At 48.3% G+C, this 23,197-nt stretch overlaps 1 protein-coding gene across 3 annotated transcripts; it reads left to right on the top strand.

The window, feature by feature from the left end:
• Positions 1-357: 357 nt before the first annotated feature.
• On the top strand, positions 358-21,309 carry Zfp444 (zinc finger protein 444). Of its 3 annotated transcripts, none has more exons than XM_087651919.1 (5): positions 358-492; positions 617-833; positions 11,281-11,620; positions 16,225-16,333; positions 17,447-21,309. In XM_087651919.1, exons 3-5 carry the CDS (start codon positions 11,309-11,311, stop codon positions 18,025-18,027), a joined length of 1,002 nt encoding a protein of 333 aa, XP_087508045.1. In that variant the 5' UTR covers positions 358-492; positions 617-833; positions 11,281-11,308; the 3' UTR covers positions 18,028-21,309. The 3 variants fall into 3 exon arrangements, with proteins under 3 accessions (XP_087508045.1, XP_087508056.1, NP_001162614.1); XM_087651930.1 differs by having other exon boundaries at positions 617-853; NM_001169143.1 differs by lacking the exons at positions 358-492; positions 617-833 and adding an exon at positions 1,256-1,284 and having other exon boundaries at positions 17,447-18,469.
• Positions 21,310-23,197: the final 1,888 nt, after the last annotated feature.

Genomic DNA, 23,197 nt, shown 5'->3' with positions numbered 1-23,197 from the left:
TCCATCCATGAATTTGGTAAGGACAATAGCAACTTCTGCTTCACATGTTTTCCTCTGTCTGCCAATGTCATCTTTTCTCGAAGTCCAGTGAGGAGGGGAGAGTCTGTTTGGTCCACTAGGTTGTAAGAGCCACCTATCATGTGAACAGAAACTACATCTCATAACCTTCTTGGTGTGTGCAGGTATTGATTGGGGTGGGAGGTGGGGATAGGGCTGGAGAGATGGTAAAGAGGTTAATAACGAAGCTATTCTAGACGACCTGGATTCAACTTCTAACACCCACATGGTGGCTCACAACCTTCTGTAATACAGTTCTAAGGGAATCCCACGCCGTCTTCTGGCCACCGTGGATACTGCAAGCACGTGGTATAGCGATTCAGCAAAACAACCATACACTTTACAAAGAGCAAACCCAAAACCTTCTTGTCTTTTCTGAGGAAGGAAAACGGAGACTTTAGTGTCCGAAAGGGATAGACAAGCGCCGTTTGACAGGTAATATTTTCCTCCCTATTCACAAGAGGGGAAACTGAGGCTAGAGAGTGGGAGGTACGGGACGAGCAAACTAATACTCAGAGGTCTGTTTTCGCTGACCAGCCTTATCCTTCCTTTAACCTAGTACTGAAGAGGGAGGGCGAAACTGCAACTGTTGTCAAGGAGACGGATCTCCCACTGCTGATTTGAGGAGAACTCTGGCACAGCCTCTACGACCTCCTCTACTGGCACTTAAAGGTCCCGGAGACCGGTCTCCCAAGTGTGCTGCCTCCACCGGTTTCCAGGACAACGAAAGCAGCGATTCCTCCGGTCGGTCCCCGACACGTCTGCGTATTCCTGAGGTCTGCCTGAGGGACGTCTGGTGAGGGCCGGTAGAGGGAGGAAATACCATGTGAAATCTGGGAAATGTAGTCCAAAATCAGAAGCGCTCTGTTTGCGCCAGTATGAGCCAATAGGAAGCGGGTTTTCCTTCTTTACAATTTAAAAAACGTAGTTTTCGGGATGGCAGAGATGACTAGCTCGGGACGCACGAACGTTACGAGAGTCATCTTAGTAGGAATAATGGAAAGCCGCTTTGTCGCGATACCTCTTGGGAGATGTAGTTTCCAGCTGGGAGAGGGGGGAGGTGTGGGTAGAATTAGCGATTCGGAGTGTAGGGGATGAGGGGACGTGGGGGCGGGGAGGTACGGGTGAATTTGGCGCAAAGCCTGCTGGGGCATGGAGTCCTGATGAGCTTTGTGCGCATGTGCGGGAAGGTGAGGGTGTTTGGGGGGCCTCGCCCAGGAGAGTGAGGTGAGCTAGAGGGAAAAGGAGGGACTGGGGAGTCCGGTGTACGGGGAACGGGCGGGACACGGGAAGGGGTACCAGGTCTGAAGGAGGGAGAGGAAAGGAGGGATGGGCGGTTTGGGGGAGGGGGATGATAAGGAGGCTGGAGGGGGGGTTCTGGGGGCGGGCCGGGGAGCGGGCCGGGGAGCGGGAGGGACGCGAGCTGCAGACGCGGGAGAGTTGGAGGCCTGGAGAGGCTGGGCAGCGGGAGGGGGCTGGGATGTTCGAGGTGGAGCCCTGGGATGGTTGGAAACTGAGAGTGGAGTGGAAGTTGGACCTCACTGAGAAATCCTGGGTCGCCGGGACCTCTAACCTCTTCGAAAAGGATTGCGGGAAGGGGTCCATTCAGGGGCACCATGCCATAGCAGCGTAGACGGGTGCAGGTGGCTTGTGCTGTGTGCTGTTCGCAAGTTCACATGCACTTGTGTCGAGTTGAGATTCTGGAGGATACGTATTTCTTTATTAAAAGCATACCCGCCTCATTAGCTTGTCGCGAGAGGCGAAATTCGTTAATGTGCAGAAGGGGCTTGGAGACAGATTTTAACAGGATAAGAGGGACTTAATCTCTTGGTTCTGATCTTCCTGGCTCAGCCTCTCACGTGCTCAGATTACTAGCGTTGGCCTAGTTTTTTTGTTTTGTTCAGGTTTTTTTTTTTTTTCTTTTTTCTTTTTCTTTTTTTCTTTTTTTTCTTTTTTTCCCGGAGCTGGGGACTGAACCCAGGGCCTTGCGCTTGCTAGGCAAGCGCTCTACCACTGAGCTAAATCCCCAACCCCTGTTCAGGTTTTTTTTGTTGTTGATGTTTTAGATTGGGTCTCCTGTAGCCCAGGCTGGCCTTAATCACACTCGCAGAGAGCCATGCCAAGCCTTAAACCCGAGAAAGTAATTGAATTTTAAAATAAAAAACCACAATACCCATCTTCATTCCTTTTTACATGTTATTTTAACACCTGTTCCAATTTATAATTTAGTCTTGGGAGCTTGTTTCACAGTGGCTTTACGCAATGACTCACAAGGAGTTTGAGAGTAAACTTGTTAATAGTAAATGTAATAGGTGGAGTTTGTTTATTGCCTAGTGCTGTTCTGGGCACTTTTTTTTTAAAGGATTTATTTTTATTTTAACGTGCATCCGTATTTTGCCTGCATGTCTGTTGGTTGAATTCTCTGGTTCTGGAGTTTCAGTTGCAAGCTGCCATGTGGGTGCTGGGAATTGAACCCAGGTCCTCTGGAAAAGCATCCACCAGTGCTTTTAACTGCTGAGTCATCTCTCCAACTGTGTTCTGGGGTACTTTTGTGGTCTTTATTTTACTCGACTCTCCATCCTTTATGGTTGCACCCATTTTTCAGCCAAGGAAGTGGAGATTAGTGTTTGAAAGGAGCAGTTGTTCTTTGACCAAGGACACATTGCTGGTAGGCAGCCGGAATGTGTTCCGATTCCGAAGCCCTTGTCCTCTGAGTAAATATTTGGTGAGTTGTATAGCTGAGGGCACAGAGTGCCCAGTGCAGATTCCTGGCCTTTTGAAGGACCATTGGTGGAGTTAGAATGAACATGAGGGTAGAGTTGCAGTGGAGAGAGGTAGAAGGGGACACAGATGCTGGGGAGATGGCTCTGTGGGCTAAAGTAGAAGCTGAGGAAGATCAGTACTCAGGAAAAGGTTGAGCACAGGTGCACCTCAGTGTGCGTTCATTGGCTTCTCATCCCAGCTCAAACAGCAGGCTTCAGATTCAGTAAGAGACTTAAAAAAAGAACGTAAAGACACCCTAACCTCAGCATCCACAGGCAATAGGCCTGGAATGCGCTTGAGTACCCACTCCTCTCCAAAAATCAACAGCTTGGAGAAGTGAAAAGGCAGAGAAACGGTCAGAGATAATTGAAGTGGGACACAGAACTCTCCTCCACCTATGGTAGTTTGGACCCTTGGGCAAGAAATCAACTGCCCATCCATTGGGGCCCAATAAGGAGGAAATAGTTCATTTTTGTAGCATTTAATTTAACTGGTTTGCCAGCCAAGAGTTACTCTGCATGGCCTGGAACTCAGGGTGTATAGCATAGAAAGACTAGTGACTAACTAGTATCAGGAACTAGTTACTAAGTAATCGGTGTTAGCAACTAAGTCTTTAGCCAGTGCCCTAATTGACTTTGTAAGTTTTGCAGGCTCTGTGTGGGGAAGGAATAACTGTTTATCTCACCAGCGGCTGCTTTTCCGGCAGCTGCTTTCAGGCGGCGACCCCCACCCCCACCCCCAGCTACCACTTCAGCCTCAGCCCTGCAGTAAATTAGAAGCAGCTAATAGTCCCATCACCCATTTCCGGGCCAGTGCTGAGTTATTTTTGATCTGGCCCCTAAAGGCCACTGCCTGAGCATGAGGTTTGGGAGGTTTCCCATCTAAACCTTCAACAGCAGGCATCTTTCTGAATTCTCTACATCCCTCACTTAATCTGCAAGGTCCAGTGGGAAGGGTGAGGCTTCTGAGGGATATGAAATGCATATCTCACTGTTACTTCCATTTTCTTACCTTATCCACAGGTGTATCTTCTCTTTCCGTACGACTCTAGGCTGGCCACTTCAGGTCATAAAACTGAATTTTCTCTTTATTGCAGGAATTGGGTCTTGTCTCAAAGGAATGCCCCTTTCACTTGATCCAGACATGAGAGACATCTGCTGTGGACTTTGACAAGGGGTGGGGAGGAGTTACTGACTGCTCTGGCTATTTGTGATTAGAAACTAATGTATTGACAGGCTTGTGTCTCCCAGGGCTCCTGGGAGGAAAAGGGCTTTGGGGAGTCCCCCATTCCCATTCCTCCTGCCTAGCATCTGCCCCACAGTTGGGATCAACCAGGGTTAGTTATTTGCTGCCCCTTTCTATCATCTAAGAAAGGATTTTGTTTTGGGAAATTGATATGTAGTTCATGGCAAGTTTTACCGTCAGATAGTAAAGCCACAGAACACAGAATAGTCTAATTCACCTTAAAGACAATCATGCCAAGGAGCCGGCAACATGGCAGCTGTTAGGAGCACTTGTTGCCCTTGTAGATGACCAGAGTAGTACCTTTTCCTTTTCAAATATGTCATTTATTTTTTATTTCTCCTGCATTGGTGTTTTGCTGGAATGTGTATCTTCGTGAGGGTGTCAGAAACTCTGGAAATGGAGTTACACATAGGTGTGAGCCGCCATGTGGGTTCTGGGAATTGGATCAGGTTCTATGGCAGAACAACCAGTACTCTTAACAGCTGACCCATCTCTGCAGCCCTGATGACTACCGTTCTAATCCCACCACCATAAACCCATATAGTGGCAAAAAACAGTCTATAACTGCAGTTTTAAAACAAGATAAGCATGCTGAGAAAGGCTTGCTTTTCTTTTTTTAATTTTCATTGATTTTGTTGAGGAAGGTGAAGCGCGGCGGACACGAACATGCCATGGTTGTGTGTGTGTGTGTGTGTGTGTGTGTGTGTGTGTGTGTGTGTGTGAGATATACACATTAATATGGGACAGAGGACAGCTTAAAGGAGTCAGTTTTTTTGCTGTTACAGTAGGGATCTTGGGACTCGAACTCAGGTCCTTAGGCATGAGGTAAGACCGTTATCCACCGTGCCATCCTGCTGGCTTCTGGCATGTTGGTAGGAGTCCCTTCTTTACAGTGTCAGGTGTGTGGGCTCTCTGCCTTTTGGAGTGGTTTCAGCTCTGTACCATCAACAGTAATCTGCAGCAGTGGTTTGTTTCCTTTAATTACTACTTCACTGTGTCTCGTCCATGGATCCTCTCCAATTAACTTAGCTCTCAGCAACTTTATTAAGAATTAAAAGCCAGGTCCCCAGCTCCGAAAAAAAAAAAAGAACCAAAAGAATTAAAAGCCAGGCAGCGGTGGCTCGTGCCTTTAATCGCAGCACTGGGGACGTGGAGGCGGGAAGAGCTCTTTAAGTTCAATGCCATCTGGTCTACAGATCAATGGGCTACACAAACCCTGTCTCAACACCCCCCCCCCAATTAAAATATAATTTTAATTATAATATAAACATTTATTTATAATTATATAAAAGTATACTTTAATTTTAGGGAAAGATGGCTCAGTGGTTAAGAGCACTGACTGCTCTTCCACAGGTCCTGAGTTCAATTCCCAGCAACCACACGGTGGCTCACAACCATCATTAATGGGATCCGATGCCCTCTTTTACAGTGTCCTCACATAAAATAAGTAAGTTAAAAAAAATTTAATTTTAATATAAACATCCCCTCCTGCTACCCCAATCCCTTGTCTATTCATTTCTCCACACTGCCTCCCAAATTGGTGAGCTCTTTTTCTTTGGAAAAAAAGAAAGTATACATACATGTAATGCATAAGGACAATATGCTCAGTCCACATGCTTGGGCGTGTGTGAACTCAGGGCTGGCTATTTGGTATTGAAAAGCCAATGAGGGGACTCATCCCTGAGAGAGGCTAATATCCTCATTCTCCCCTGACCCCAGTCATTACCTGGCTGCATTTGTTTTGTCTAGGGCTGGGATTCCTTCTGAGTTAGATCTATTGATCATTGTTGCTCGGGCCTGTTTAGGCAACGGTATTGCCGCGGTATTGTGGGCATAGCTTCTAGGAGATGTAACCTCACACCAGACTTCCTGATTTTTCAGGCTCTTGCAGTGTTTCTGCTGCTTCTTCAATGTTCCCTGAACCTTGGGTGCAAGAGTTGTGTTACAGATGTCTTTGGGAGTTGAACTCCCCATAGCCCATTGGTCTCTTATTAAGATAGTTGTGTTTTTGTCATTGCTGCTCCAGCAAAGTGGAGGTGGTAAGTTTTCTGCTAAGATCCATGCCCTTGATAGCCCTGGGTAGTTCTGGTAGGTTTCTGGTACCAGAGGTAGGATGTAGCCTTTTAACAGACAGGGAGCCCATGTAGCTGCAACGTAAAGACTCCAGGAGAAATCGGAAGAGATAGAAGCTAAGCCAGAGCCATGCTGTAGAGAGTTCATGCACAACGTGGAGTAAACAAACCAGTAAACTAACTTTTAGCATCCCGATCCCAAGTAACGGTGAAGCTAAAGGCGACTGAGGCTGTGTGGGGTGGAGCATCTTTCTGTGCGTTAGCAAGCCCAGAGTACCACATCTGGAGGAGGTTCTTTAGTTTGACTTAACAAGAAACCAAGGGCTTCTAACCTTGGAGGTAGTGTTACCATGGAAACCGTACTCCTGTCTTAGTGTTCTTGACAGGACCTCGTGAGTCTTCAGGCTTTCTGAGGACTTGGTTCCAGGCCAGCATTTTTCATCCTTGGTGTAGCTGATGCACGATGCCTGGTGACTGGAGAATGTCCCAGAGTATTCAGTTGTGTCTCTTGCCTGTACCCTTCAGCCACAAGCAGCATTGTTCACTCTACCTCCTGTCTGACAATCAGAATGTCTCCAGGACTTTCCAGATATCCCCTGGGAGTCAAGCCACCTTCCAGGTTTAAAGCCATATTCTCATCCACCATCTGTCTTCAGGAGCTGGGAGAGGGAGAAGGGCAGCGGGCACACGCAGATAGGTACTGGAGCTCTTGGCAGTTGGCCACATTTGCCAGCTCTCAAACATAATTTGGTAGTCGCTACCACAGAGCTTGTATCCCCTCCCAACCCCAAGTCCACCTCTGTAACCCTAGCCCACAAAGCGTTGGCAGGAGGAAGTATAGGGTCGTGGAGTAGAACCTCACTCTTAGGGTTAGTTTACTCTTCAAACAGAGAAGAGCTGACATGGTGATACATAACTGTGATCTCAGCATTTGAGAGGTGGAAGCAGGCAGGTCAGAAGTTCAAGGTTAACCCAGGCCACTTAGTGAGTGAGAGGCCAGACTGGGCCATTTGAGACTCAAAAAGAAAAGAAAAGGTCAGATACTGAGCGGAATCCTGCAGTAGTAATTCAAGTGTTCTTGCTGGGATGGAAGGGCATCCTGGGACCCGGAAGCCTGGGGACCACATGGAGAGGAAGCCTCCTGGGCAGAGACATTGCAGCTCCCCGAGGAGGCATTCCCAGGTGAGCTGAGGGGCTCAGGAGCCTCAGTTTAGTGATCAGGTAGTGAGTGAGTAGTACGGGCAGATAGTACCACATCTGAGTTCTTACCACAGGCCAGGCTCCACTGAGAGTCCTTCCTGTGTTCCCTTTAAAACCTTTTAAGAGGTCTTTAAAATCTGTGTGTGTCTGTTTCTGAGCATGTGTTACACGTTTGAGTCCCCAAAGAGGCCAGAAGACAGTCAGATTCCCCTAAATTGGAGTTACAGCCAGTTGTAAGTACCAGCCTGGGTCCTGGAACAGGTCCTGTGGAAGAGCAGCAAGTGCTCTTAACATCTCTTAAGCATCTCTCAAGAGCCCCCCTCCCCCATTTAAAAGTATTTTTGTTAGCATACATTAACTGTGTTAATAATGGGGCCTGTGGCATCCTCTTGTCACTCTCCTGGTGCCCTTCCTCTTCTCAATTTGTCTCTCTTTAGTGTCTTCCTCCCCATCCCCCCAGCCCTCAGCCCTATGAGTTTAATTAGGTTCTTTACCTGAGTGTGGGTGAGGGGTTATTTACAGAAGCGTAGACTGAAGAAAGTGTCAGGACCTTGTGAGCCCCTCCCCTGTAGCACCTGTAACTGTTAAGCCTCCTCCTGGTGGCTCAGGGTGTCTTGCCCTTCTGCGCTCTGAGAGAGTGTTGATAGGCCCGGGTTTGAGGACACTGCTGAAAATTCAGGAGTGCAAGTGGCAGGTGTGCTACAGCACTCCTCTCTCTGTCTCTTACATTCTTTCTTCGTCTCCAATTCATTCTACTCTGAGCCTAGGAGGGAGTGATACAGATGCCCCACTTAGGGCTGGCCATTCAGACGTCACTTGTCCTTAGCACTTTATGACTCATTGCAAAAAGGAAGCTTCTCTGACCAACGCTGACAGCAGCGCCAAGCTGTGTGGGTATAGCATAAGTATTTAGAACGCAGTTTGACAGACACATCATGCCTGTACACAGCAGCAGTAGCTTCCTCACGGGGGTCTAAGACATCTCCAGCTTCTGATTAGGTTTATAGTAATGGGTAGGGATTCCCTCCTGAGAGGTGGTCCTCAAAGCCAATCAAAAACAGTGGGTTACCCCTGAAACTGTCATGCCACTATTGCACTAATTATCTTATGGCCAATTGATAATGTGGTACCTTCTTGTATTCTTTTAGTTTAATACCTACAGGCAAACTAGGAAGTAGGAGACTCCACCAGGCCAAGGTGGCACCAGGTAGAACAAGGCCAAGATTTAAGTCTGGCCTGCTATAAGAGAGGGAGGGTTTTTTTGTTGTTTTTTGTTTTGTTTTGTTTTGTTTTGTTTGGTTTTGTTTGGTTTTGTTTTGTTTTGCTTTTTCCCCTTATTTGAATTTTAATAAAATTTCTCTTTTTTTATTTCTCTTTTATTGAAATAGATTTTTTCCATGCACTATATTTTGATTATGGTTTCCCTCCTATAAATGTTGCAACTCAAGCTAAATATATCCTGGAAGTCAGGAGCCAAGGAATACCAGAATCAGACTGCATAGCAATCCCCACACAAGAGATTTATTGGGAGACACAGAAGATAGCTGAGGCTGCCTCTGCTCAGACAATCCAGAAACAGCAAAGAGCTAAATAGGAAGCAGACATTATAGCGGGTTTTTTTGGGGGGGGGTGCAGAGCTTTCTAGGGTGGGGATTGATGGGATTTCCAGTCCTGATGGGATTTCAGGGTGGGCTGAGGGGTTAGTGGGGTTTTAAAACCCTAAAGTGAGTTTGGACTTTTTTTTTTTTTTTTTTTTTTTTTTTTTTTGGTTCTTTTTTTTGGAGCTGGGGACCGAACCCAGGGCCTTGTGCTTCCTAGGTAAGCGCTCTACCACTGAGCTAAATCCCCAGCCCCGAGTTTGGACTTTTTACCCTACAACCTTCCCCAACTCCTCCCAGGTCCTCCCCAACTCCCCTCCCATCCAGCCCACACTCTGTCTCCTTAGAAAACAAACATGGGGGCTGGAGGGATGGCTCAGTGGTTAGAGCACTGACTGCTAGAGGTCCTGAGTTCAATTCCCAGCAACCATATGGTGACTCATAACTGTCTGTAATGAGATCCGGTGACCTCTTCCGGTGTGTCTGAAGATGGTGTGTCTGAAGACAGCATCAATGTACTCACATACATAAAATAAATAAATACATCTTGAAAAAGAAAAAAGAAAACAAACAGGCACCTCAAGAACAGTGAAAAGATAAAACAAAAATAAATCAGGGCAAATACAAGACAAAGAACCAAAGAGAAAACACAAGAAACAGACACACAGGAATCTCATAAAAACATATGCAAAGGACCTGGAGGTTAAAATAAAAACGAATAAAATAAGAATAGATTTTAAAGATGTCCTGATTAAACATTATGAGACAGCCTCCAAAATCCCAGTGAGTCTGTTTTCTGTTGCTGGACGTGTGGCCGGCCCTTAAGAGTGCCTTGTATACCCAGAGAGACTGTTGGAGAAAACTAATTTAATTTCCAAGTGGTTGTCATTTGGAGATAGCTTCCGGGTTAGAGATGGAGGCATGTGTCCACTCTCAGCTCTGGCACCCCATCTGGTGCAGACCCTTGCAGGCCCCATGCATACTGCCACAGTCCTGTTCATGTCCTGTTGTGTATGGGAGCCAGTTTCCTTGGTGGCTTCCATCCCCCTCGTCTCCTACAGTCTTTTTGCCACCTCTTCTGCAAAATTCCTTGAGCCCTGAGGGGAGGGATTTGATGGAGACTTTTCACCTTGCACATTGTCCGTTTGTGGGTCTCTGTTTTTATTCTTGTTTGCAGGAGGAAGCTTCTATGATGGCTGAGCAAAGTACCGATCTATAGGGGTGACAATGCCAGTAGTCATTTTATTGCTGAGTTTTTTTTTCCCCCCCAAGATTTTATATGAGTGCACTGTAGCTGTCTTCAGACACACCAGAGGAGGGCATCGGATCCCATTACAGATGGCTGTGAGCCACCATGTGGTTGCTGGGAATTGAACTCAGGACCTCTGGAAGAGCAGTTAGTGCTCTTAACAACTCAGCTATCTCTCCAGCACAGCTGAGTTCTTTTAGCAGAACAATGATATTTATTTGGTTTTCCCCTAGGTCTCTAGGATCTAGTCTCAGTTCTTGGTCACCTGAGCGCGTCAGGAATAGATTGCATCTCATGGAATAGACCTTAAATCTAGTCAGATTGTGGCAGGTTATTCCCACAACTTTTCGTGCCACTGTTGCAACCATGCATCTTGCAGCAAGTCACCAACGTAGATGGGTTTGTGGCTGGTGTTTACCTTTTCTCCTTTGGCACTGTGCAGATTATCTCCCAGTCCCATGAACACCAGTCCCAGGGGTGAAGGCTCTTGTTAGGCATCAGCTCAACTTTTCTGTCTTTGTTCAATGAATTGTGCAGGTGTGAATCTTAAGCAGTAGTGCTTAAGACTGTCAGTTTGTGGAGAGCAACCAAAAACCTTGGCAATAGCCTAGATTGTTTGGGGATTCCCATGGGGCCCCTTCGGCCAACAACTTGATTAGATGTAAGCCATTCCTGGGACTGGGAGCTTCATTTGGTGAGGAGAGATATCCAGTTGAGGCTCTGCTCCCGTTATTTGGTGATTTCATTTAGATCACACACATACATGTACATACATACATGCATAAAATATGTATATTAAAAAGCCTCTACTTTATTAGTTTTCCATGTAACCCCTAGGAGAGTTAATTTTTTTCTTAGGCACTGATCACAGGAACCTTTGCCAATGGCCTGTCTTCTCTCTTTGGTCAGAGGCAAGAAGGTGTGCTTTCATTTTGCAGAATAGGAAGTCAAAGCCCAAAAGCTTTGGCTGAGGCATAGGTGAGACAGTAATGGCTAATATCCATTTCGCTTCAGGCGAGTTCCCTCGCCCACATAGGAGGCCATTGTCTGGACTGCTGAGCTGGACTCTCCCATTGCTGACTGTTCCTCCCTACAGGTGCTGGTAACTCAACCTAGGTGGCCCCATGGAGGCCCCAGCGCCCCAGCCAGTGAAGCAGGAGAATCTGTCGGTTGAGGCCCTGACGCTCGACTCCCCGTGGCACCGCTTCCGCCACTTCCACCTGGGCGATGCAGCTGGGCCACGTGAGGCCCTGGGGCTGCTCCGGGCCCTGTGTCGGGACTGGCTCCAACCGGAAGTGCACACGAAGGAGCAGATGCTGGAGCTTCTGGTGCTGGAGCAGTTCCTGAGCGCCCTCCCTGCAGACACCCAGGCGTGGGTGTGCAGCCGCCGGCCCCAGAGTGGAGAGGAGGCTGTGGCGCTGCTAGAGGAGCTCTGGGTGAGCAGGAGGCCATGGTGGTTGTGGTGTGGGAGGGGCTTTGCCTGACTATGCTTCTCAGCTTGTGACTGCACATCACACATAGGCAAAAACACCCTGAAAATGAAGGTGTGTGGTCCATAGCTGGTACTGGGTTGACAGTTGCTCTTCCAAAGGTGCAAAGGTTCCTTTCCAGTGTCGTCTGTGCATCAGCAGTCTCCAGTTCCTCCCTCAAGTAATAAATAGTTGGCTGAAAGGTCTAGCTGAAGTCTGCTTTGCCTGGGGTTCTCATTAATGTAGAGAAAACCAGCTAAAGGAAGTCTCAGGAGATAGCACAAGTTGTCCTCTACTGATGATGGTGAGGACAGGACCAACTGGTCTTAGCTACAAAGTGGGGAGCAACAAGCAGGGAGCCCTCAGCCCAGTGTGGCAGTGTATACCTGTAAAAGAGGCTGAGGCAGAAGGGTCATGGAGAGATCAAGACCAGCCTGTAGCTAGGCAAGAACTTTCTCTTTAAAAAGAAACAAACCCTAAAATGGAACACAGAAGCAGGGACCTAAGGCCTTGCTATGCAGAGTTTTTACTAGGCCTCAAGCTTGGCAACATGGCGAATTACCATGTGCCTAGCTGGTGGTAATCGTGCATGGTTCGAACTCCCACCTCAGACCAGTTATATGCTTTTTTTTGTCTGAGGCCTCCTCTGTCTTTGGCAGAGGCCTCCTCTTCCCAGATGTCACATTTGAAGGCTCATATATGACTTCCCAGAAGCCAGGACAATTAATTTTTTTCTTATGATATTGTGTGGTGTTAGTGGGTGAGGGTCATGCATACACCACCTTGGAAGTTGAGAATCACTGCAGGAGTTGATTCTCTCCTTCCACCATGTGGGATTCAGGTCCTCAGGCTTGGCAACAAGCCTGTACCTGCTAAGCCATCTCCATGGCCCACCTCTGTTTCTCAAAGATGATAAAAGTAGTAGCTTTTAATGTATATATCTAGCAGATTTTTTTAAAGTCCCTTTGAAAATATATATGGTGATATAAACCTATAATCTCATTATTGGAAATTAAGTTAGGAGGACTTTGAACTTGAGGCCAGCCTCGTCTACAGTGTAAGCCATGTCTGAAAATAAGAAAAATCTATTTTAATGGCTAGGTGGTAGGGTCCTCATGATTCAGAGAATCTCCAGGTATGGAGGTCATTGAGCTCTCTGGGTCTAATGGCTGTTCATCTCCTTGGGCCTTTGGGGTTTGGAGGGTATAGGGAAATGCCTTCTAGAGATGGTCCTGATGCTTGTATTACCTGTCATTGCTATGCTAAAATACCCTGCTGAAAGCAACTTAAGGAAGAAAGTTTCTTTGGGCTTACAATTCCAGGGTACATTAGGAACTAGAGGCAGCTAAAGAACTCAGAGAACACTGCTCTCCAACTCCTCTCAGTTTTCAAGAAATGGTTTCTTTGTGTAACCCTGGATGTCCTGGAACTCACTCTGTAGACCAAGCTGGCCTCAAACTCAGAGATCTGCCTGCTTCTGCCTATCAAGTGCTGGGATTAAAGGTGTGCACTCCTACACCTGGTTCTCCGCTTGTAGGTAGATTCAGTCAGAAACTGCCATGGAATGTCCATAGTTAGGGTGAGTCTTCCCCCACAGAAGTACAGGGCTCTTTCCTAGGTGATGCTGGTCCCACTGAGGTGCCAGCATAAACTGTTCCAGTCTCTGGTGATGTGCGTGTTCCAAGCTGCATTGTAGACTCAGCCCTACTCAGGAGCCTTGTCCTGTTTATTTCATGTGTCCCTGGTTGGAATAGTCCCTGGCGTTAGTGAGGGCTACATAAACACTTGTTTTGGCAAATGACGAACACTGCCCTGCCTTGAAGTTTCACTCGAGAAGGCCAAGGTGCCTTTTGTTCCTCACTTCTCTTGAGACAGAATGTGACCTTCATAAGACAGATGACTTGCTGTGGTAATCCAGCCTCTGGTCTCAGGATACAAGTAGCCACGGGACTGTTTGAGACCCTGGAAGCAGGATGTCTGCCACCCTAAGAAACCTAAAGAAATGTTGGTGGCTGGACCAGGGAAGTGGGGAGAGTCAGCTCTGGCCTGTGCCTGTGGTTACTACCACAGGAAATGTCAAACCAGTCTGTCTCAAAATGAGGGAAGTCCTAGAGCTCCAGAGGCAGCTGAGAACATGGAAACTTAGCACAAAATACTGAGTATATATGATGTGTGATAAGAGGAAAAATTAGTAAAAGAGAAGTAATCCAAGGCATGCTCCTTAGAGCTCGCAGCCTTTGAAAGGCATCAGAGTAGTACCATGAGCCTTCTGTAGCAAGTTGCCTGGGAACAAAAGGAGAAACAGCAGATACAGGTATGAGAGGCAACAACTGAAGCAGTCTGGGTAGTGAGCAGACGATAGAGCTGCTGAAGCAGGAGCAGCTTTTTGGGAGGTGAAATTCAAATTGCCAATGTAGTCTCATAAAGATGCAGCAAATCTGGGCTGGAAAGATGGCTCAGTGGTTAAGAGCACTGACTGCTCTTCCAGAGGTCCCGAGTTCAATTCCCAGCAACCACATGGTGGCTCACAGCCATCTGTCAAAGGATCCGATGCCCTCTTCTGGTGAGTCTGAAGACAGCTACAGTGTAGTCACATACATTAAATCAATCAACCAAAAAAACAAAAATAAAAACAAATCTGAACCCTGAAAACCTAAGGGCAGAAGGATCAGAACAGTGACCGAAGACTTTACACAAAAAGGCACCCAGTCCTGGCATTTGAAGGGTTGAAGTGCTGCCAAATCTTTCAGGAATGGGTCATTCGTAAACATTTTACAGTGCTGAGGTTGTGAAGGAGGGCAGCTCCCAGCCCATCTTGCTCGGTTGCCAGCCCTCAGCCACCTGTACCCTACAGTCCAGCTAAGCCATTTCAAGGACAGCCTGAAAAGGCAAGCCAAGCCTGTCTCCAGGAAAGTAGACCCAAGAATCTCAAGTAGACTATCGTCTGCCCAAGTCCAGCCAAGGATTTATAAACTGATGTGGTATAGCCAGTGGGCATTACAAAGATGTGAAGAATGTTCTATCAGGAAGTTTACCAATGAAGTGCAACTCTGGACAGAACCTATCATTCAAGGCTGAGGCCAGCCAAGTGATGGTAAAGGTCAGCATCAGTACACAAGCAAGCAGGGTAGGGCTTGGTGGTACACGCATGGAATAGCAGCACTCGCCGGGGTTCAGAAGATGGCTCTCAGCTGCCTGAGTAATGAGCTGATCTAGTCCACCAACATCCAATGACCACTCCGGCTGTTCATCCTTCTCCCACAGCACAGCAGCGGCCTACGGAATCCAACAGCTGGGACTGCTTATGGGTTTTGATGAGCAGGTAGAATTCTATGCATGGCTAGTCACCCGTGCCTTTGCTGTGTGATGTAGGTCGCCCTCCCGCCATGTAAGACGAGGTGAGGAGAGGGGCTGTGTGTGGTTCTTGCATCTCTCATTTCCCAGCACCAGAGGAATTCCGAGCATCATTTCTTGGGAGTGTGAGCTTAGGAATCTACCATGTGGCCTGGTTCTTAACTTCATCATTTTCAGAGTTAAAGTTTGCTTAAAGTTTACATTTTACACAGACACTAGCAGATCAAGTAAGATTCAAAACAAATGAATGTGTTACCTGTTGCTTTATAACAAATGTCCCCAAAGCCATGAAGCTGTTGTGGTCCAGAGGGCGGGGGTGACTGGGAGAAGTGGATCTGTCTCGGGGCCTCTTAAGAGGCCACAGGGCTGTCACCACTTGAAGGCTGACCTGAGGCTGGAACCCCGTTTCCAAAGGACTTGCTTGTATTGGTTGACAGAAGACTGAGTTTGAGCAGCCTGCAGTATGGCAGCCAGCTTCCCTTGGGACATGCAGTAAGGCAGGTCAGTGAATAAAGGTTCTTGTCACCAGGCCTGATGAAGAACTTCATGTGGTGGAAGGAGAGAGCCAACTATCAAAAGTCATTCTCTCAACATTTGTATGTACAGCTTGACGGGCCCATCCCTGTCTCTCTCTCTCACACACACACACACACACACACACACACACACACTCTCTCTCACACACTCACACTCACACACACACTCACACACACTCTCTCACACTCACACACACTCTCACACACACACACACACACACACACACACACTAAGGGTGGGGAGAAGGCTCTTCAGTAAAAAGCTCTTGCTGTTCCTACAGAGGACTGGAGTTTGGTTTCCAATACCCATGTCAGGTGACTCATAACTTCCTGTAACTTCAGTTCCAGAGGATTGCATGCCCTGTTGTGGCCTCCACATAAATGTATGCCTAGGCACCAACCCCCAAAACCACAGAAATGAATCTTTTAAAAAAAACAAAACAGGCAGTAGTGTCATACCTTTAATCCCAACCCTTGGGAGGCAGAGGGTGGCTGATCCTCAAAGCCAACCAGGACCACAGAATTCCAAGACAACCAGGGCTACACAGGGAAATCACGCCTTGGAAAACAAAACAAACAAAAACAACAACAGGTAATAGGGTTTCAGGACTGTGTGGAGGGAGGGAGGGAGGCAAATGCAGGCTGCAATTTCTCAATTTGGCATATGCTGTCTCATTTCAGGGCCCAGCAACCTCCCCAGATCGGTCGACAGCAATGAGGCCACCTCGGGATATGACAGAAGGCCCGGGGGGCAGTGTTGGAAAGGAAGAAAGTGGGGTAATTCCCTTAGGTGAGCAGCCAGCCCCCTTCCCCACGTCATTCTTGATGAAGAAAGAAGTCCTTGTTTCCCAGCTAAGTCAGGGACTGACCTGGCAATCTTAACTCAGTGAGTGCTGTAGGGACAGCTCACACATGCCCTCACCCTTGGGGATCCAGCCCATGGAAGGTGGGCTCAGATCTCATGCTTACTGTCCGCCCGGTGCTGCTCCGCCAGCCTGTGGAAACTAGCATACCTAAAGCGATGTGATCTTTGGAGCTAAGGTCTCCTTGTGCAGCCCAGGCTGATACAGCCCCAGCCCCCTGAGTGCTGGGATTTGAGGCATGCAGGTATGCCCAGATCTGACTGTAGAGCATTCGGGCGCAGGGTTCTAGACGGACTCACCTGAGGGTGGATGCTGCTAAGTCAGGATTGGACCCAGGCAGCCTACCTGGGGCCTCTGCACCCAGCATGCTCTTCCTGTCTCAGGTGCCCAGCACAAAGCTGGTCATGGATTCTGTTCCATCACGTTAGGCGACTCCTTAAATCTCTAGACGGTGGGGAAGATGCCAGATATCTAGGAAGAAACCAAATAGCAGCTGAGAATAGGGCAGCAATGGGAGACAAGTGGGCATTTCAGACCGCAAAGGATGCCAAGTTCATGAAGTAGAACTACCAGAACCAAGGTTAGGGGCATTCCTAGGGCTCCACAGAGCAGATGGGAGACCTAGACAGAGGGGCCATATGGTTCATCTGTCTCCCAGTTTCCCTGCCTCCGTCTATTTGTTCTGTTCAGACACCCTCGGCGTCTTTTAGTGCAGTCAGCCCACCCATCACGTTCCCCTGTAATGTCCCTCTCTCCCCAACACCTAATTTCTCCATCACCTTTGTTCTTAGATCAGTATGTACCCTCACCCATGTGTCCATCGGTTCACTCCCCCAGTACTCCTACTGCCCTCCCACTTGGATTTTGTCTCATTACTCCCTACGCCCTGCCCTACACGTTGGTATTTATTAGGCTGTATGAAGCTCCTTGCTAGGAAGCACAGAGATGGGAAGCCTGCCCTCTAGGCCGTCCCCCTCCCCCAAATTGCGCTGCCCACCAACTCAGCCTCAGCCCTGACTACGGTGTACCTTTTCCCGCAGGAACCGGGGCCTCCTCCGAGACAGAGGTGCCCTCAACGGGGAACAGCGCGGCCATGCGTCCGTACAAGCAGGAGCCGGGCAGCCCCCCACCAGCCCCGTTGGCACCTGTCCTCCCAGCATTCCTGGCGGCCCCAGGCACTGTGTCGTGCCCGGAGTGTGGCAAGTCTCCCCTAAAGCCGGCGCATCTGCTGCGCCACCGGCAAAGCCACTCCGGCGAGAAGCCGCACGCGTGCCCTGAGTGCGGCAAGGCATTCCGGCGCAAGGAGCACCTGCGGCGCCACCGCGGCACGCACCCTGGCAGCCCGGGGCCTGCATTGCGCCCCCTGCCAGCGCGCGAGAAGCCGCATGCGTGCTGCGAGTGTGGCAAGACCTTCTACTGGCGTGAGCACCTGGTGCGCCACCGCAAAACACACTCTGGCGCGCGGCCCTTCGCCTGCTGGGAGTGTGGCAAGGGCTTCGGGAGACGTGAGCATGTGCTCCGTCACCAGCGCATCCATGGCCGGGCGGCCGCGGTAGCGCAAGGGACTTCAGCACCGGGTCCAGAGGGTGGCGGTGCCTTTCCACCTTGGGCTCTGGGGTAGCTGTGATTCCAAACACCTGCTACAGGGCCTCATCCCCTTAGGATCCTCCCAACCCCATTGCTTCTTCCCTTTCAGGTCTCACCCATATTCACTCCTTCCTCCCTTCTGGAATTCTCAGCTTTCACCCACCCCTGCGAAATACCCTCTGTCCCTCCCTCATTCCATCCCCTTTTCATGGAGGAAAGACTTGCCCCAGGACACCCTTCACGTGGGGAAGGGGGCTCAGGGAAGGAGCAGAGCCCCCGCTCCTCCCACCTCCCAAGGAAGGTGATTTTGAACCCTAGGACAGAGTCAGGGCCAATGGAGAGAGGAGACCCAGACCGGATCTGGTTCTTTCCACAGCCCAAAGGAATGAAGTGGGGAGAGGTGCCCGAGACAGCTTGTCACAGATGGCAGGTCACCAGCATCTGAGAGAGTAATAAAGGGACTGACTCAGTGTGTACAGGAGTGCGCGACTCTCCGGTGTTGTGGGAGCTGAGCATCTGAGGCACAGGGGACTTGGGGGCTCCACCTCATACATTGCAGGAAGAAAGACTAGACTTGGAAAGGCTGGCACCAGATACACTCCCATCCTGGTTGTCCTAGTTGTATAGCTTCAGGTAGATGGAACCCCTCCCCCTCTTTTTGGGGCAATAGTTCCTGTTTCATATGTTGTGGTGCTTGTAATGTTGCCTACCACCATTGCTGAGTTAATAAGTTAGTGATTTGAGGCCACTCCTAGATATCTAAGTGCCAGCCAGCAGGTCTGGAAAACATTTTACCGAGAAGACTCCATTCTGGACTTGAGAAGGCAAGGGTTGCCCCTTGACATGAGTTCTTCACAGTGACTTCTTCAGGAAGCATTTCTTTGGGTACGTAGTCTGCTCCAATCTGCTGTGGAGCAGGCTCTTTGGTTAGCACAGTCCTTGGACTGGCCCTGCTGGGGTCTCTGAGTACCTGCTCTGAGCCCCTGGGCTCTGCTTCCTCACCAGAACTCTATATTCTTGCCACACAAAGTGGAAGCGGGTAGAGGGACCCCAATGCTCTATTTTTTTGTTTTAAGATAGAAACTTGCTGAATCAATCCAAGCTGACCTTGCGCTCATTGTGTAATCAAAGGTGACCACAAGTTTCTGATTCTTTTGTCTCCATCTCTCCAATTTGAGGCTCATAAGTGTGCACTATGTCTGGGACCTTAAAAGGGATGTGCCACCATGCCCAAGTTTTATTCTGGTTGTGCTTTGTGGGGGTTTTATTTTCGAGACAGGGATGTTATGTAGCCCCAACTGTCTTGAAGCTTGCCATAGAACAGGCTGCCCACAAACTCAGAGAGATCTACCTACCTCTGCCTCCTGAGTGCTGGGATTAAAAGTGTGAGCCACCATACCCGGTCCTTATTCTTAATGTACACATGAGACCTTCCTAGAATACATACCCAAAGAAATGGTCAAGCTAGATACAACTATGCTTTTAGAAAAAGAATAGTAAATGTGTGAATACGTGCCAGAATGGGTTTTCCAGAATTTTACAGCTACTCTGTTTCAGAGACTCACAAAGGTGTAGACGCAGATACCACCAGCCACCTTTGACAAAGCTCCCAAGCCCCAATGTCCACCCTAACATGACTAATGAACCCTAGTTCTGAAAACCGCACTGAGACATGCATCCATGCAAAATGTACACGCGGCTTAGGGTCCACGTCCATGCATTGTCTTTCATGGCAGCAGTTGGTGTGGAGATGTCAGTCTTGCTGTGCAGTGGGACAGACTAGGGAAATCACATCAGCTGCAGGCTTTCAAGTAACTGGGAGGGGTTGGAACAGTGGGAAGGTGGGGGTGTCATGCAGACAGGAAGCCCAGTGAAAACGCTTTGCTTGGCTGAGACAAATCAGTGGGTAAGAGCACTTGTTCTGTAAACACAGGACCCGAAGTCAATTCATCAGCATCTATAACATTGCACTGGCAGAAAAGCAGAACCATTGCTAGTGAAATAGAGTGAAATACTCTCATACCCGCTGGATTTTGACACAGAGGGTAACAATACGCACTGGAGAAAAGACAGCATCTTAAACAGAGGGTGTTGGTCACACTGGATAGCTACATGTAGAATGAACATAGATCCATATCCATCACCCTGCATAAAATTCACCTCCAGGTGGGCCAAGGACATCAACCTAAGACCAGATAGATACCTTGAATCTGATAGAAGATAGGGAATAGGCTTGAACTCACTGCCCCAGGAAAAGACTTTCTGAACAGAGCACTGACAGCACAGGCGCTAAGACCAACAATTAATAATGGGACCTCCTGAAGCTGAAAAGTTCTGCACAGCAAAATGACAGAGCGAGAAAAGAAATCTTGACCAGCTAGCTACCTATCTAGCAGAGAGTCTGCACCCAGAATATATAAAGAACTAAAGAAACCAAGCATCATGAAAACAAGCCAATTTTAAAAGTGAGGCATGGCAACATACGGAGTTCTCCGAAGGTTAAGCACAAATGGCTTAGAGGCATTTTTAAAACGTTCAGCATCTTTACCCATCAGTAAAAATGCAAGTTAAAATAACTTTGAGATTCTTTTATCCTAGTCATAATGGCTATGATTTAAGGGAAGAGAGAGAGAGAGAGCGAGCGAGCTGGGCAGTGGTGATGGACACCTTTAACCCCAGTACTCAGGAGGCAGGGGCAGAAGGACCTCTGTGAGCTCAAGGCCTGCATGGACTACAGAGTGAGTTTCAGGACAGCCAGGGCTACACAGAGAAACCCTATCTGGAAAAAACCCAAATAAATAAGTAGATGACCAGTGCTGGCATTGGTGTTGAATAGTGAACATTTACTCATTACAGACTAGTGCAACCACTATGGAAGTCAGTGTGGAGGCTTCTGAAACCAACAGACCAAAAGCTGAAAACAGCTGCAACACTTGTGGGCACATATTTCAAAGACCACACTTATCTTACTAGAGAGACGCTTGCTTCACCCACATTCATCGCTGTTCTGTTTATAGCCAGAGGTGTAAACTGCCTAGATGTCTATGGTGGTCTGTATATGCTTGTAACACGGAGTGGCACTATTAGGAAGTGTGGCCTTGTTGGAGTAGGTGTGTCACTGAATTTGGGCTTTAGGACCCTCACGCTAGCTGCCTGGAAGTCAGTTTTCTCCTAGCATCCTTCAGATGCAGATGTGGAACTCTCAGCTCCTCCTGCACCATGCCCATCTGGACTCTGCCGTGTTCCCACCTTGATGATAATGGACTGAACCTCTGAACCTGTAAGCCAGCCCCAATTAAATGTTGTCCTTATAAGAGTTGCCTTGATTGTGGTGTCTGTTCACAGCAGTAAAACTCTAAGACAATGTCCATCAAACAATTAAAATAAATATTTGCGCAATGGGCTATACCGCTGTTAAGGACGCAAAACACAAAATCCTGAAAATCCCAGGTAAATGGATGGAGCTGGAAACAATCATCCCAAGTGAGGTAACCCGGACTCAGAAAGGCAAACATTGCACATTCTCTCTCATTCGTGAATGTTAGCTTTAGGTTTCCACACTTGTATGCCTCATTTGGAATAATACCCAGGAGCTCTGGAAAGTAGTAAGGGGTGGGCAGGGGTAGGGGCTTTCAAGGGAGGGGAGTAAGATAAACACTTCCTTTTAGAAGCAGAGGCCAAGCTCAAGTTGACTTTATCAGTAAATCATGGGAATGTGTAATTTGAAGAGCAGAGATAGAGGGACTGTGAGAAGAAACTCAGCTAGGCCGAATCATCCCAGCGACTTGCTCTCTGCACACAGCTCTGGTACAGCCATGGCTTGGTTCCCCCTCCTGGTGAGAAAAAGACACGGCAGCTCCCACGGCTAGGAAATTCTTTGAGAGAGAGATGAAGAGACAGGTGAAGGTGAGAGTGGGTGTGGAGAGTAGAGAACACTGGGAAGAAAAGTAGAAATGAGACAACTGGAGAACTGGCTCAAGGGTGCCTGCTGCTCTTGCAAAGGACCCAAGTTAGGTTCCCGATACCTATATCTGATGGCTCACCACTGCCTGGAGCTCTAGTTCCAGGGGACCTGGCACCCCTTTCTGGCTTCTGCAGGCACCTGACACATACACCTACAGACACATAAATATATAAACAAAATGAAAATAAAATATTTGGGCAAGAGAGAATGACTAATGGGGATCTCTTTGGGCTTCCCTTCTCTTGACTGTCCCCCTCCCTCTCTCCTCCCCTCCCTCCCTCTGGTCTCTAGATCTCATAGCCCTCTGTTCCTTGTTCTGATGACATCACCTCCCCTCCTCCCTTCTCTTTCCCAGAAAAGCCATTTACACTTTCTTGTCAGTTTGTCCTTCCTGAGAGTCTTTCTCCTCCTCCTCCCCCAGATCTAAGGACACACAAAAGAAACTGCAGCCCAAGAGCTCTCATCCATGCCTCTCCTTGGCTCGATGTTTTCCGGCAGCAGAACAAAAAGGAACGGGCTGGTTCCAGAAGGAGCACTTAAGGCATGGGGTGTGGGGTGGTGTGGGTCAGGGGCTGATGTGAAGACAGAAGACAGAGACAAAAGTGCTCCCTGGGCAGTGGGACACAAGAGGGAAAGGAGGCCCTTTGGCAGAGAGGAAGAGACAGAATTCCAAGAAATCAAGACCTTTTTTTACCATCTCTCTGGGAACAACTGGCAGTGCCAGGAATTATACCCCTAGCCCCAATTTCCCCCTTGAAATTGTCCAGGGTAAAAAGGAAGAGAAATAAAGAGAGAGTAAGAAGCGCAAGGAGAGGGGTTGGGGATTTAGCTCAGTGGTAGAGCGCTTGCCTAGCAAGCGGAAGGCCCTGGGTTCGGTCCCCAGCTCCGAAAAAAAAGGAAAAAAAAAAAAAAAAAAACGCAAGGAGAGAGCACACACAGTGCCCCATAAGTTGCTCATCCTTCAGCTGTTTATTGAGATCCAAGAGCTATCTGTTCTAAGAAATTATTTTTTTAAGATTTATTTATTATATATAAGTACACAGTAGCTGTCTTCAGACACACCAGAAGAGGGCATCAGATCTCATTACAGATGATCATGAGCCACCATGTGGTTGCTGGAATTTGAACTCAGGACTTCTGGAAGAGCAGTCGGTGCTCTTAACTAAGCCATCTCTCCAGCCCCCTAAGAAATTATTTTTTGGCCTGTGAGATAGTTCAGTGGGGGAGGGTGCTGCCCATC

Source organism: Rattus norvegicus, chromosome 1, assembly GCF_021556685.1.
Source record: "Rattus norvegicus strain SHRSP/BbbUtx chromosome 1, alternate assembly SHRSP_T2T, whole genome shotgun sequence".
Taxonomy (NCBI): Eukaryota; Metazoa; Chordata; class Mammalia; order Rodentia; family Muridae; genus Rattus; species Rattus norvegicus.
The sequence above is the reverse complement of the archived record's forward strand: the minus strand, read 5'-3'. Positions and strand labels throughout refer to the sequence as shown.